This window comes from Ochotona curzoniae, unplaced genomic scaffold (assembly GCF_017591425.1).
Source record: "Ochotona curzoniae isolate NIBS_2020 unplaced genomic scaffold, NIBS_Ocur_1.0 scaffold_4701, whole genome shotgun sequence".
NCBI classification, from domain to species: domain Eukaryota; kingdom Metazoa; phylum Chordata; class Mammalia; order Lagomorpha; family Ochotonidae; genus Ochotona; species Ochotona curzoniae.
Genome location: NW_024467122.1, coordinates 51,592,770 through 51,606,625, shown reverse-complemented (window position 1 = coordinate 51,606,625; position 13,856 = coordinate 51,592,770). Strand labels below are relative to the sequence as shown.

General features: G+C 43.8%; 1 protein-coding gene across 2 annotated transcripts in view; it reads right to left on the bottom strand.

The window, feature by feature from the left end:
* Positions 1-13,856, bottom strand: part of WDR76 (WD repeat domain 76) — a 57,184-nt gene that overhangs the window by 8,506 nt on the left and 34,822 nt on the right. For both annotated transcript variants that reach the window (XM_040968937.1, XM_040968938.1), the window contains exons 9-12: positions 11,384-11,542; positions 8,028-8,245; positions 6,760-6,909; positions 1,902-1,955 (exon numbers count right to left, since the gene is read on the bottom strand). In XM_040968937.1, the coding sequence (XP_040824871.1) occupies positions 1,902-1,955; positions 6,760-6,909; positions 8,028-8,245; positions 11,384-11,542 (581 nt within the window). The remainder of the gene's footprint in view (positions 1-1,901; positions 1,956-6,759; positions 6,910-8,027; positions 8,246-11,383; positions 11,543-13,856) is intronic.

Here is a 13,856-nt window from a genome sequence, read left to right as displayed (position 1 = left end):
AGAGAGGAAGATCTTCCATCTGATGATTCACTCCCTCAAGTGACTGCAACAGCCGGTGCTGCACCAATTCAAAGCCAGGAACCAGGAACCTCATCCGGATCTCCAACGAGGGTGCAGGGTCCCAAAGTTTTGGGCCGTCCTCAACTGCTTTCCCAGGCCACAGGCAGTGAGCTGGATGGGAAAGTGGAGCTGCTGGGATTAGAACTGGCACCCATATGGGATCCCAGTGCATTCAAGGCGAGGACTTTAGCCACTAGGCCATGCCGCCAAAGGCCCAGTTTTAATCATTGTGGCCACTTGCGGATTAAACCAATAGTGGAAGCTTCTACTGTCTCTCCTTCCCACTCTGTAAATTTGCCTTTCAAATAAAAAATAAATCTTCACAAAAAAAAAAAAATGAGAGAGAGAGTTGGAGGAGAAAATGATGGTTCAATTGGCTAAGCCTCAGCCTACAAGTGTTGGCTTCCCAAAGGGGTAGAGGTTCATGCCCCAGCTGCTCCATTTCCCATCCAGCTCTCTGCGTATAGCCTGGGGGGAAAGCAGTGCAGGATGGCCTAATAGGAACCCTGCATCCACATGAGAGCTCCAGAGGCTCCTGCCTCCTAGCCTTGAATCAGCTCAACTTCAGCCATTACGACCATATGGGGAGTGAACCAGCAGATGGAAGATCTTTGTCTCTCCTCTACCTAAGTCTGCCCTTCTAACTTAAAAAAAATATATATATATATTACATTGTAAAACATAATTACTACAGTTACAACAATGTATCAATGAAAATCACTGAGGCAGGGCCCGGCATGGTAGCCTGGTGGCTAACGTCCTCACCTTGAATGTGCCAGGATCCCATATAGATGTCAGTTCTAATCCCAGCGGCCCTGCTTCCCATCTAGCTTCCTGCTTGTGGCCTGGGAAAGCAGTGGAGGATGGCCCCAAGGCCTTGGGACCCTGCACCCGCGTGGCAGACCTGGAAGAGGCTCCTGGTTTTGGCTCAGCTCAGCTCCAGCTGTTGCACTCACTTGGGGAGTGAATCAGCAGACAGAAGATCTTCCTTTCTGTCTCTCCTCCTCTCTGTACATCTGACTTTCCAATAAAAATAAATCTTTTTTTAAAAAAAAAATCACTAAGGCAAAAGATTTTTAAATGTTCTCATCACAAAAAAATAATGGTAGGCATGTGACATAACATATGTCAGTTGGCCCATTTTAGCTACTCAACAATGTATACATATTTGAAAACAATATGGACTGCACAATACAGATTTTTATTTGTCAAATAAACTGTTGATATGAAAAATAAAGAACTGAAAAACTAAAGTGTGGATAGCCCTAAAAAAATTCTGAGAAAGGAAACAAACATACCAAAGAAGAAATGCAGTCTCTACAAATTGTAAACTTGTAAAGAGTTAATATACATTACACATTCCATCCCCAATTTCATCAATACTGATAAAGAGGAGTATCTAGAAGGTATTGGGTTACATTTGATGTAAAATAGATCCACACATTTGAACTAGCAGTTGAACTAGCAGCTGCAAGAAGAAAGTACTCAAACAAACAAACAAACAAACGAAAAGACACTGGGGAAGCCCCTTAGGACCAGAATAAACAACTTTAGATAACCTCATGAGCAAGTGACTAGTAACTGTCCTCTTTAATAAGGTAACAGGAGTAATTCAGGTCAGAATAAAGTCATTAACCTTAACCAAAAATATCCCCCACCTGCAGAGAACAGCGACAGACTAGAAGTTTGAAGCTCTTTATAGACACAAGAACCTGAATAGGAGCTGCAAACCGGGGCACTTACACAATGTGTAAGGAAAGCAAGCCTGCTGCACCCCCTGCGCATCAGCCTCACCTCTGCCCTCCCACAAGGCTCTGCGTCCTCCAGCCCGCGGACCTTACCTGACGGTGCTGAGCAGCGGCATCCGGGAGCACACAGAGCTGCTGTCAAAGACCCTGCAAGACAGCAACCAGGTGAGAGCAGCACTCACTCCACTGTCTCTGACAGAATGCTTGAAATAACATCAGGACTGACCCAGGTTCTCATGGGTTCATTCTATGAAAAAGGATTAACTTAAAATACATAGGCTTGGGCTCTAATAAACTTCAACTAATAAAGCTATAAAGACTGTTAAAATACACTGCTTAAAGTTAAATGTGGGAATAATTTATCTACATACTTTGACTCCAAAGTTTAAAAAGTATATTCTAAAGTGTTTGGGTGGGCTTAAAGTTATATTCAGATTCACAGAATGAAACAAACAAGAAATTAAATTTAAACGTGCACAGGTTATCTAAAAGTGTACACATGTAGCAAGAGCAGTCCCCTTGAGACTCATTTGATCCGAACTTCATTTCCAGGTATTGGTAAGACTAGCCAACAACCAGCATGGATGTGAGGAGAAAGACACCCTCCTTCACTGCTGGTGGGAGCGAAGGCTAGTACAACCACTGTGGAAATCAGTGTGGAGAGTGCTTGGAAAATTGCAAATAAACCAGCTATCCTGCTCCTAGAAATATACCCAATAGAAATGAAATCGGCATATGAGAAGGGGATCTGTAATCCTATATTTATAGCAGCACAATCTACAATAGCAAAGATATGGAAACAATCCAGATGTGCATCCAAGGAAGAGTGGTTAAAGAAACTGTGGTACATCTACTCCATGGAATATTACTCTGCTATTAAGAAGAATGAAATTATTTTATTTACAACCAGGTGGTCTCAACTAGAGACCATTATGTTCAGTGAAACGAGTCAATCACAAAAGAACAAATACCACATATTCTCTCACATGAGGAAGCCAACATGGAAAGTAACTCCAACAGTCCAATCTATACTGTTTTTTTGACTGTCTGTTTGCTTTTTTGGTTGTATCCCATGTGTTTTGATGTTTTTATTTCAGTTTGGTTGCTTCCAAATAATCTCTTTTCTCTAGTAGAATTCATCACGTGCTCATGAAGTATACAATGGCATCATTTTTCCCAAGAGAATTCTGTGTTTCCTTTTTGTCACGCATGTGTTGGTTACTCAGTAATGCATTATTTTTCAGGGTGCTATGATTTGTTGTTGATGTTGTTGCGTTGTTGTTGTGGCTGTTATAAAATTATGTCAATCCGAAAAACAGTAATATTATTTCAACCCCAAACAGCCTGTAAGTCATGTAATAAGATACTGTGAAGTAGCCAATGAACCAACAATCGATATGAGTCAGATTGCTCATGATCCACATCAAAGAATTGTAAAACCTAATATACTTTTGGGCCTGGCGCGGTGGCGCAGTGGTTAAAGTCCTTGTCTTGCACTGGGATCCCATATGGGCACCGGTTCTAATCCCAGCGGCCCCACTTCCATTCCAGCTCCCTAACTGTGGCCCGGGAAAGCAGTCGAGGATGGCCCAAAGCTTTGGGACCCTGCACCCACGTGGGAGACCCGGAAGAGGCTCCTGGCTTCGGATCGGCATAGCATCGGCCGTTGTGGGCACTTGGGGAGTGAATCATCGGACGGAAGATCTTCCTCTCTGTCCCTCCTCTCTGTATATCTGCCTTTCCAATAAAAATTTAAAAATAATATTAAAAAAAACCTAATATACTTTTAAGACCCTATGCTACTCAGAAATGGGGAGGGAGAGCAGAGAAATCTTCCATCTCCTTAGAATGTGTGAGCAAGACGTGAAGTATAACTTATCAGGAACATAACAGGTAACTTATGGACAACAGACTCGAATCAGCATTAGACAATAGTAAAACTACAAAGATATACAGGTGGAATCAAGAGCGATCCTGACAATCTCTTAACAGGAGGTCATATGCACAAAGTAGCGGGGGATCCCAGGGTGGAGCAGGTAGACAGGAGGAGGCTTGTATCCCAACCGTGGGGACTCCTGGATCCTCACCAAGAACTATCAATATGGGCACCAAGAACTACATCCCAACTGCCAAGGAGACCACAGGGAACTGGAATGCCTTCGGAGGCCAAGAACTCTGAGGTTATCCACCCCCGTTTGGATCTACCACAAGGGATGGAAGAAGCTCAAACCCTTCCTTGCAGGATCCAAGATCATCGGAACAGTAAGCTTCCTTCAAGACTAGGGAGAGAGCTTTCTCTGGTCCTCACTTAGTTCCAACTTTGGATCCCCACCCTAACTTGCAATGACCATCAGGGTTGCTCCAGAGCCCCACACTCCAAAACACACACACGCACGCACACACACAAATTGGAATAGATAGACAGAGAAAAACAAGGAAAGCTTGGAACCAGACAGGAAACAGTCAGCATGGACTCACACATGCCTTACCAGGTAGGACACAAAGATTAGTTACTCCTCACTAAGGTAATGAAGATTTCTCTGCACACCCCTCCTAAAACTGTTCTGCACTTCAACTGTTGACATATGCCTTGTTAGACTTATAAGCCAGTTTAGACTATCCCAAAATCTGCCAAGTTCAGCAAAACTAAGCTTCAACACTATAAACTGCTGAATGCTAAAATGAAAATAGTCATGAGACAGCTGAGTAGTACCCTATAGCCATTTCAAGGTGTATAGCAGCCAGTTATGTGTATAAACTAAAGTTGAAATATCAATGAAGTAGTCAGAGGATACGGTTAAGAACTTGCATTTTTTAACATATTTGTTACTCAATACCATGTCAATTAATTCCATAATGCTATAAATTGATGTTGATGTCATGTTGTGGCTTTTAATTGATCGGGATGATATTCTGCCAGCTCTGCTTTCAGACCAGAGATGGTCTCCCCAAGAAACCGTTGAATTTATCTGGACGATAAGATGCTGGACTCTATGCTTCCAATGAAAGAATCTTGACTGAATTTGAACTGTAATACTGCAACAAGGTAGAGGAATCCACCATGGGGGGAGGGTATGGGGAGAGGTTGGGGGAATCCCAGAGCCTTTGAGACAGTGTCACATAATGCAATGTAATCAAAAAGAAAAAGAAAAAAAAGACTGGCCAGCAACCAAGGAAAGGAGTTCAGAGCCTTCCACTGAGGACCACGGCAGAAGGAAATAAAACACACCCCTCCCCCTACTCTTTGTGCCTTGGCATAGTTCCAACACAGCTTCTTGGCATTACAACTTAATAATAAGACAACCAGAAAAGCAAATCACTACCAGCTAATGTAACAAACTCAGCAGAGTGCATGAGTTAGGAATGAGAAATACGCAGCCCCCGAGACAAGGGAAACTACATGGGGAGTAAGGACACACACGTGCTGTTGCATGGTGACCGACTCCCCGACTCCCCTACTCCACCACCTGTCCCACCTGGTAATGCTCACAAAGCTGTACCTGTCATGTACCACCGACCAACCTCTTATGGGTAGTAACCTGGAACCATTCCGGAGAAAAGCCCATGGTATGTGTTCAGGAGACACTTTCTGAATAAATAGCAAATGAATCCCAAATCACATAAGGTAAATCTCTCATAGCAGAAAGGAACTTCTAATTTTGAAAAAAGATCAGGGTTTCTAGAAAAAAGTCATTTTCCTTTCATGATTCCTCACATCTTATCAGTACTGTTTAGTTTTTGTGACCAATTGGTTAATTTACATTTTAAAATTCACTTTTAAGGAAACAGCTCTATGAAGTTAAGATTCTGGGCCTGGCGGTGTGGTGGTCTAGCAGCTAAAGTCCTCGCCTTGACCATGCCAGGATCCCTTATGGGCGCCGGTTCTAATCCTGGCAGCTCCACTTCCCATCCAGCTCTCTGCTTGTGGCCTGGGAAAGCAGTCGAGGGATGGCCCTACACCTATGTGGGAGACCTGGAGGAGGTTCCTGGCTCCAGGCTCCAGATTGGCACAGCACCGGCCGTTGCACTCACTTGGGGAGTGAATCATCGGACAGAGGATCTTCCTTTGTCTCTCCTCCTCTGTGAATCTGACTTTGTAATACAAATAAATAAATCTTTTAAAAAAATAGATTCTAAAACCATACAAATACATGTAACAGTTTGTATAGAAGCCAAATTTTTGCTTTTTTTATTTGTTTTTTGCCTGCCCATGGTCTGGAAGTCTGCAATTTCTTTTTTATTTTTTTTCTTTTATTTTCGAAGTCTGCAATTTCCATTCAGTACCTCACTTGTAGACTTAACTGTCCGTAAATAGGAGCTTCTCCCTCTGCTAAAATTATCTACTTTAAAAAATTATTTTTGTTGGAAAGACAGATTGATAGATAGAAGGAGAAACCGAGAAAGCTCTTCTATCTGCTGCTTCACTTCATGCCCCAGCTGCCCTACTTCCCTTTCAGATCCCCCTTTATGACCTAGAAAAGCAGCAGAGGATGGCCCAAAGCGTTTAGCTCCAATACCTGCATGGAAGACCCAGCAGAGGCTCCTGGCTTCAGACTGGATCGGCTCAGCTCTACCCGCTGTGGCCATTTGAGGAGTGAACCAGTAAATGAAGGATCTTTATTTCTCCTTCTCCCTGTAAATCTGACTTTCCAATAAACTAAATAAATGAAACGTTTTTAAAAAATTACTTTCTTTGCAAGATAAACAAGTCAGGCTACCCAGGGCTGACAGGTAGCCTGACCACTGACTCCCAGGGCAGCCACAGATCCTCCCTGCCTGTCTCCAGGAAACAACCATCAGGGACAGGGTACTGGTCTTCAGGAACCGAGGTATAGAATCAAAACCATAATATCAGCAACTAAACAGGGAGACAGCAGTAAGCAGAGCGAGTGGTTCACTGACACAGTAGTCTCGCCTTTCTCAGTCACACACCGCTGTCTTGTCAGCTTACCTCAGCTTACAGTCAGCGCACGTGGTCACCACCCTGCTACCAGTGAGAGGTGAGAAGTAGGCAGAAGCAATGCTCTTGGGATGCTCCATCACAGCCACCAAAGGCCGACTTTTGGGCTTCAGGTTCCTTGCATCGTAAATATGAACATCGCTGCAATGGGAAGAAAATTGCAAGTGTTGCTACAAGACATGCAGTCTGCAGAGCAGAGCTGAACAGAAATTAGACACTCAGATACTTGCTATATGTAAGACAGTTCAGTACAGAATTCTCCAACCTGCACAAATTTTACAAACTGGTATAGATAAAACATGAGAAAAGTCCAAAACTATGGCAGCTACAGGAACCCTGTGAGTGTAGAGACTAAATGGTTTTCTAGTTTTGCCACAAAGACTAGGTACACAGGCCAATACATGACAGATCACATATAACATTCTTCCAATTAGTACAATTTAAGCTTCTTCTCACAAGACCTCAATACACGTAACATCAAGGAAAAAAATGTACATTTCTTTCAATACATTCCTATTAAATCCAAAATGATTTCTCAGAAAAAACCACTTGTCATTAATATTGTAGTATAGCACATTAAGCTGCCATTTGCACTGCCTACAACCTATATCAGAATGTAGGTTTGAGTCCACTTCCAGCTCAGGGCCAATGCATCTGGGAGCGCAGCAGAGGACGACCTGACTGCCTGGGAGTTACCATCCACATGGAGTTCCTGGATCCTGGCTTAGGACGGTCCAGCCCAGCTGGGGAGTGAATCACCACAGGGAAGCTCTGTCACTCTGCCTTTCAAATACATAAATCTTTAAGAAAATATCTCACTTAAAGAAAGCATCAAACAATGTGGAAAATAAAATTATTTGTTCTCTGGAGTCCAATGCCTTTAACAATCAAAGTAAACTGTGATTTGTGAAACTTAAAGGTCCCAATGGGGTGGATGTTATAGTACAATAGGTTAACCCACTACCTGCAATGCCTGCAAATCACATCAGAATATAAATTTGCGTCTCAGCTGTTCTACTTCCCATTCAACTTCTGCCCAATGCACCTTGGGAAGCAACTGACGATGGCTCAGGTGTCTGTATCCTTGCCGGTCACGTGGCGAACCCAGACGGAGTTTCAGACTTGTGGCTTCAGCCAGGCCTTAAGCATGGTAGCTGCAGCCATCCAGTGAGTGAGCCAGTGGACAGAAAATCAGTCTCTCTGCCTTTCAAGTTGATGACATCAGTAAGCATTAGAGAGACTATACGAAAAAAGCATACCTCAAGCCTGCAGTGATGAAATACTGCCTTTGTACTGGGTGGACATGAACAGTTCTTATTTTTCTTGAAGAAGAATTGATGAGCTTCTCATAAGAAGTTCCAGGTGTCCGCCTGTCCACCAGGGACACGCTTCCATCCCAGTGCCCAACTAGTAAAGTGCAGCCATCTTCTGCCAAGAAGTCAAAGGAGGAAAAGCCGCTGCTCTCATTTCTATACACCTAAGGAAACAGAAAACCATCAGCTTACATAACACTTCCTTTTAAAGAAAGACAACGCGCAAATTCTTGGATAAAAGTGTTAGAACAATTTACTGGAATAATCTCACATTTGCCTTCCCGCAGCCACCTGAGCACCAGCCGAAAGGGAAACAAAGACCCTGCTCAGCTGCATTTCACCTACAAATGATCCAGCTACCTGTGCCAGGGCTATAAGTCAAACCTCCTCCCCACAATAAACTTCAACTCCAGATTTACCCCACAAAACTTACCAGAAAATAAACTGACTATAAATTCCATCTAACTGAAATTGTATCTTTTCCAACAGAGCCCAACTATTTTTTGTAGCAGAGTGCTACACATTTTTGACAGTTAATCAAGCTACATTTACCAAGAGATTTAATACACTCTTTGAGCTAACAATTTCGCTCAGAGCAATAAGAAACAACAAAGAGATCTGGTTAAATCTGTGATTATTAATCTCTACTTTGAAATACTATACAACATTAAAAAGAAGGAAGTTCACAGGGCCAGAACTGTGGCATAGTAGGTTAAGCCTCACCACTGGTGTCAGCAGCCCATACAGGCACCAACCAGTTTAAGGCCTGGCTGCTCCATTTCCGATCCAACTCCCTGCTAATGTAGCTGGGAGGGTAGCAGAGGACAGCCCAGGTCCTTGGAGTCCTGCACCCATGTGGGAGACCTGGAGGAAGCTCCAGGCTTCTGGCTTTGGACAATCCAGCTCCGGCCTGACCATTGTGGCCTTTTGGGGAGAGAGATAGAAAGATGGAAGATTTCTCTTTGTTTCTCCTTTTCTCTCTGTAAATCTGCCTTTCATATAAAAACTAAATATTTTAAAAATAAAAAGGAAGTTGTTTTATAACACCAAATGTCACAATATGCTACTCATCAAAAAACACAAGCTTAAAAGTACTGTGTAAGTATCAGTCCATTTAAATTTTTTTTAAAAAGTATCAGTCCATCAGTGTAAAAAAGGAGAGGAAAAAACCACATCTACAAGTATATGTGGAAATGGATGTGTTCTTCTTGGATGCAAACTCCAGACACACAACAATGGTTACTTCCGCAGGATGAAAATGGCAGGAGGAAAAATTTTCTTACCAACTCCTATTTACTATAAATATTTTATGAGTATATTTTATTATAACTTCTAATCACATACAATCTATAATGCTATCACTTTGGGCTTAGGGCTTATACACGTTAGGAACAAAAAACAAATATTTGTACCAAGTAAGAGAGAATGACAATGAATTGCTACAGACTTTTAATTTTAATAACAAAAATACTAAAGGCTGGTTAATAATTAATATACCAAAGGCATAATAACTCTCACAAATCCAAAGAAGTCCAACATTTATAAATGAAAATTAAATTAGTATATTACATCAAAAAGGTCACAAATGGGAGTTTGGTATTCAAATTCCAGCACAAATTCTAGGTATACCTTCTATGTTCTTCAACAAGCTAGAAAATCTTTTTGCCTCAATTTTTCATCTGTTAAATAACTATTTCATAGTGTCCATAAGGCTTAATAATGCAAAGTACATTCAAGATAGTGCCTAGCATAATACCATAAACATTACTGACACAACAAAATGAATGAATTGCAAAAATAATATGCTAGTTGTGACAGTTGTGACACAAGGAGTTGACCCCTGTCATACTGGAGTGCCACTTAAGAGCCCCACCTACTCTACTTCTGATACAGCTCCCTGCCAATAAGCCTGGGAAAGCAGCAGCAGATGGACCCAGGGCCCGGGGTCCCCCAACCATGGAGTTCCAGGACCCAGCCCCGCCTTCACAGACTGACCAGTAGATGGAAGCACTCCTGACTCACTCTCACTTATGAGCTCGGTCTCTGCACTCCAATCCCACCCTCTCCTGACTCTTTCCCTGTAAATAACTCATACTTGAATATTTTGGCTTCAAGGCACAGATGGCCACAGTGTCCAAGAGTGGGGTGGAAGGCAGGATGGCACAGTCACACAGGCAGTGGGCACAGGCGCTGGCATCATGCCGGGCAGCGTCAGTGCCTGGTTTACAGCCTGGTGGATTCCCCAGAGGTGCGAATGCAGGGCAGCTGCAGCCAGTGAAGCTCACAGCTGCCCTGCATTCGCACCTCTGGGCAGACAGAGGCCAGAGGCCGAGCACACACACCACTCAGTGTGCCCACCCAGATGGAAGGCCTAATCACCCATGAGCTGCCAGCTCCAGATACAGAACTCTCCCAAGAAGTGGTCAGGAAGGAACCTGCAGAGCATGGAACCATCCAAGCTGTCTGCTGGACCACTGAAGACTCTTACCTCGTGAGTTTTAAGGTCACACAGTAGCAATACTTCTTATCAGATTTGAACTGAAAGCACCGAGTTCTAATGTCCCTAGACTATAACATTTTTTTCCAACATGACTTGCAAAAGTCATTCATGTGACATTTCATGAAGTATCTAGATTATGTAGCATCTTAGGTCACACATAAATATATTAACTTTGGGGACTGCTGCTGCAATATAGCAAACAAAGGTACAATCTTCAGTGCCAGCATCCCACATGCTCCTTTAGGTACTAGCTGCCCTGCTTCCAACCTAGCTCCCTGCTCATGGCCTAGGAAAACAATAGAGGATGGCCCAAGTGCTTGGGCTCCTGTCACCCACATGGGAGACCAGGAAGAAGCTCCTGGCTTTGGACTTACCCAGTTCCAGCAGCTGCAACCACCAGAGGAGTGAACCAGCAAATAGAGGACCTTTTTCTGTCTCTAACTTTGCCTTTCAAACAAATTTTAATGAACAAGAAGGTGCAGTGGCATATCAAGCTAATCCTGGGTCTGTGGCACTGGCAACCCATTTGGGTGCCAGTCTGAGTCCTGGCTGCTCCACTTCCCATCCAGCTCCCTGCTTGTGGTCTGGGAAAGCAGTGGAAGATGGTGTAAGGCCATTGGACCCTGCACCTGTGTGGGAGACCTGGAAGAAGCTCCTGGATCCCAGCTTCAGACAGGCCCAGCTGTGGTGGCTGCAGTCATTTGAGGAGCAAACCAGTGGATAGATCTGTCTCTTTAACTCTTTCAAGCAAAATAAATGAATCTTTTAAAATAAATAATTAAACAAACACCTTAACACCTACCTCTTCAAAAACAGCTCTGGAAAAATCACCACAGCGTAATGTGCCATCGTAGCTCAGTGACAGGAGGTGGGCTGGGTTAGCAGGTGAGAAGTACAGACAGCTAACTGGCTGGCTATGGGGATGAAAAAGATAAACCCCATCTTCTTTAGGGCACCGAGACTGGAAGGAAATTAGAGGAGAAATAAAAACCAGTGAAAATTAGCAACATTTACTGTATTATATCATTAAAGAACTTGATTCTGAATTATATTTAATCCTTTCTTAACCCATAATTATAATTATACTAACATTTCCATGCAGAAGGAAAGCAGTAGAAATCACTTTTTGCTAATTTTCTTTTTTAAGAAAATTCATTTTGTTTTGTTCATTTATCAGATATATGCAGAGGAAAGAGAAGAAGATCTTCCATCTGTTGGCTCACTCCCCAAGTGGCCGCAATGGCCAGAGCTAAACCGATCCGAAGCCAGGAGCTAGGAGCCTCTTCCGGGTCTCACACATGGGTGCAGAGTCCCAGGGCTTTGGGTTGTCCTTGTCTGCTTTCCCAGGCCACAAGCAGGGAGCTGGATGGGAAGCAGGACCGCCGTGATTAGAACCAGAGCACATATGGGATCTGGGTGTGTGCAAAGCAAGGACTTTAGCTGCTTGACTACCATCCAGGCCCACTTTCTTCCAATTTTCAATCCAACAATAACAAGTCACATTTAATTTTAACAATGGCCATGTTTTTGCAAACAGCAAACTGGACTCTCTAAATTACTGTTCACATAATTTTGGTTCGTGAAATCTTCAGGAAATGAGAAATCTACTCTTTATTCTAGACACAGTGCTAACTCATCACTATCAAAACCAACATGGCTGTCATTTCCTAAGATTTCTGCGGTCAGCATTGTGCTACATCATATTAATCCACCCTGTGACACCAGCATCTCCATATGAACCCCAGTTCGAGTCCTGTCTGCTTCACTTCCAATCCAGCTCCCTGTACCTGGAAAGCCATTAGAGTTGTGCAAGTAGTTACATGTTATCACCAAAATGACAGCCTGGACCAAGTTCCTAGCTCTTGACTCCTGTCTGGCCCTTGTAGTCATTTAGGGACCAGAAGGCTAGGATTTTTTTTTTCTTTATTTTTGAAAATCTTTACATAGTTCACTGGGGGCACAAAGGGTTAGGGGCTACAGGAAAGTGGGTAAGACTATTGTTTCCACATTATTGCTTTTTTTTTTTCTTTCTGTATCTGGGGTAAAGGGGGAGGTAAAGGGAGAAGTCCCACCCAGCCTCCCACCCCTCCCAGGTCCCTGATGTGGGGCATGCTCCGAAGGTTCTGCTGAAGTGGTTTTGATATTTCAACAGTTACAAATTACTGCCAATCTCACCATTCCTAGCACAATGAAATCACTGTAGAATCCACCAGTTGACACAATCCACTTTAAAGTCTCCGTTTGCCCAAATTTTCACTGTCAACACATGGCTGGGGTAGTTCATTGAATTGTTCTGTCCTGCATCCTCTGTTGTGGTACCAGGTGTCCTCTGCAGGTTCCTATGGCCTGCCACATCCTCCATGTACACCTGGATATGTTGTGCATTGCTTGTCTGAGCCTCTGAGGTAGCTCAGGTTTGACACTTGCACTCCATGGCAGACCATGGAACCTGCACTTCTCTTCATGGTTGGGGTTCTGAGTCCAGCATTTAGATTGGAAAGATCCCCAAAGAAACTTCGTCTGAAGTGCTTCCAGACAAGATTCTTGTGTGTGCTTGCTAGTACAGGGTCTGGCACAGTCTATTGCCCCAATCAGCTTATTCACATGCTGGTCGTTGCAACTGCTGGGTTGGTTCTGTTTCCAGCCCTGTCTTCCACATGAACCGATGGGTGTTGCAGTCCAGCCTGGTTCTCTGCCCAGCACACACTCGGCCCTCATACAAACCAGTGGGAGCTGCAGCCTAGTCGCGGCGACTCCCAATAACCACCACCAGCCCTGCCCTCTGCCCTGGTTCCCACACTCGCCAGTATGTACCACAGACTTGTTCAGTTTATTCTGCATCCCATTCAGTTCTTCTACATGTCAATGAGCATTGAAACCCAGTTCAACCCAACCAGCCGCACTATCCAGCCCACATACATGCTGGTGGGTACCATTCTGTCCAGCCAGGTCTGCCCCAGCCCTGGTTTTCATGCTCTCCAGTACAAGTGGTAACCCAATAGGAAGGTGCCCACTATTTCCCTCTTGGGCCCACTCCCAGATCATGCCCACTACAGGTAGTTTTGCAGCTTAGCTTGACAGAATTAGCCCCAGTGCCAGCATCTGCCATCTGATGCTGCGGCAAAGCCCATCCAACCCTCACCCATTCTGGATTATGATTGCACCAGTAGAGACAGTCAACCAAGCCTGGCTCTTCCCTATCTTGCTCACAAGAGACCCACAAATGTTGTAGCCCTGCCTGGTGTGGTCTGCCCTCATCCCAACTCATGATCTCC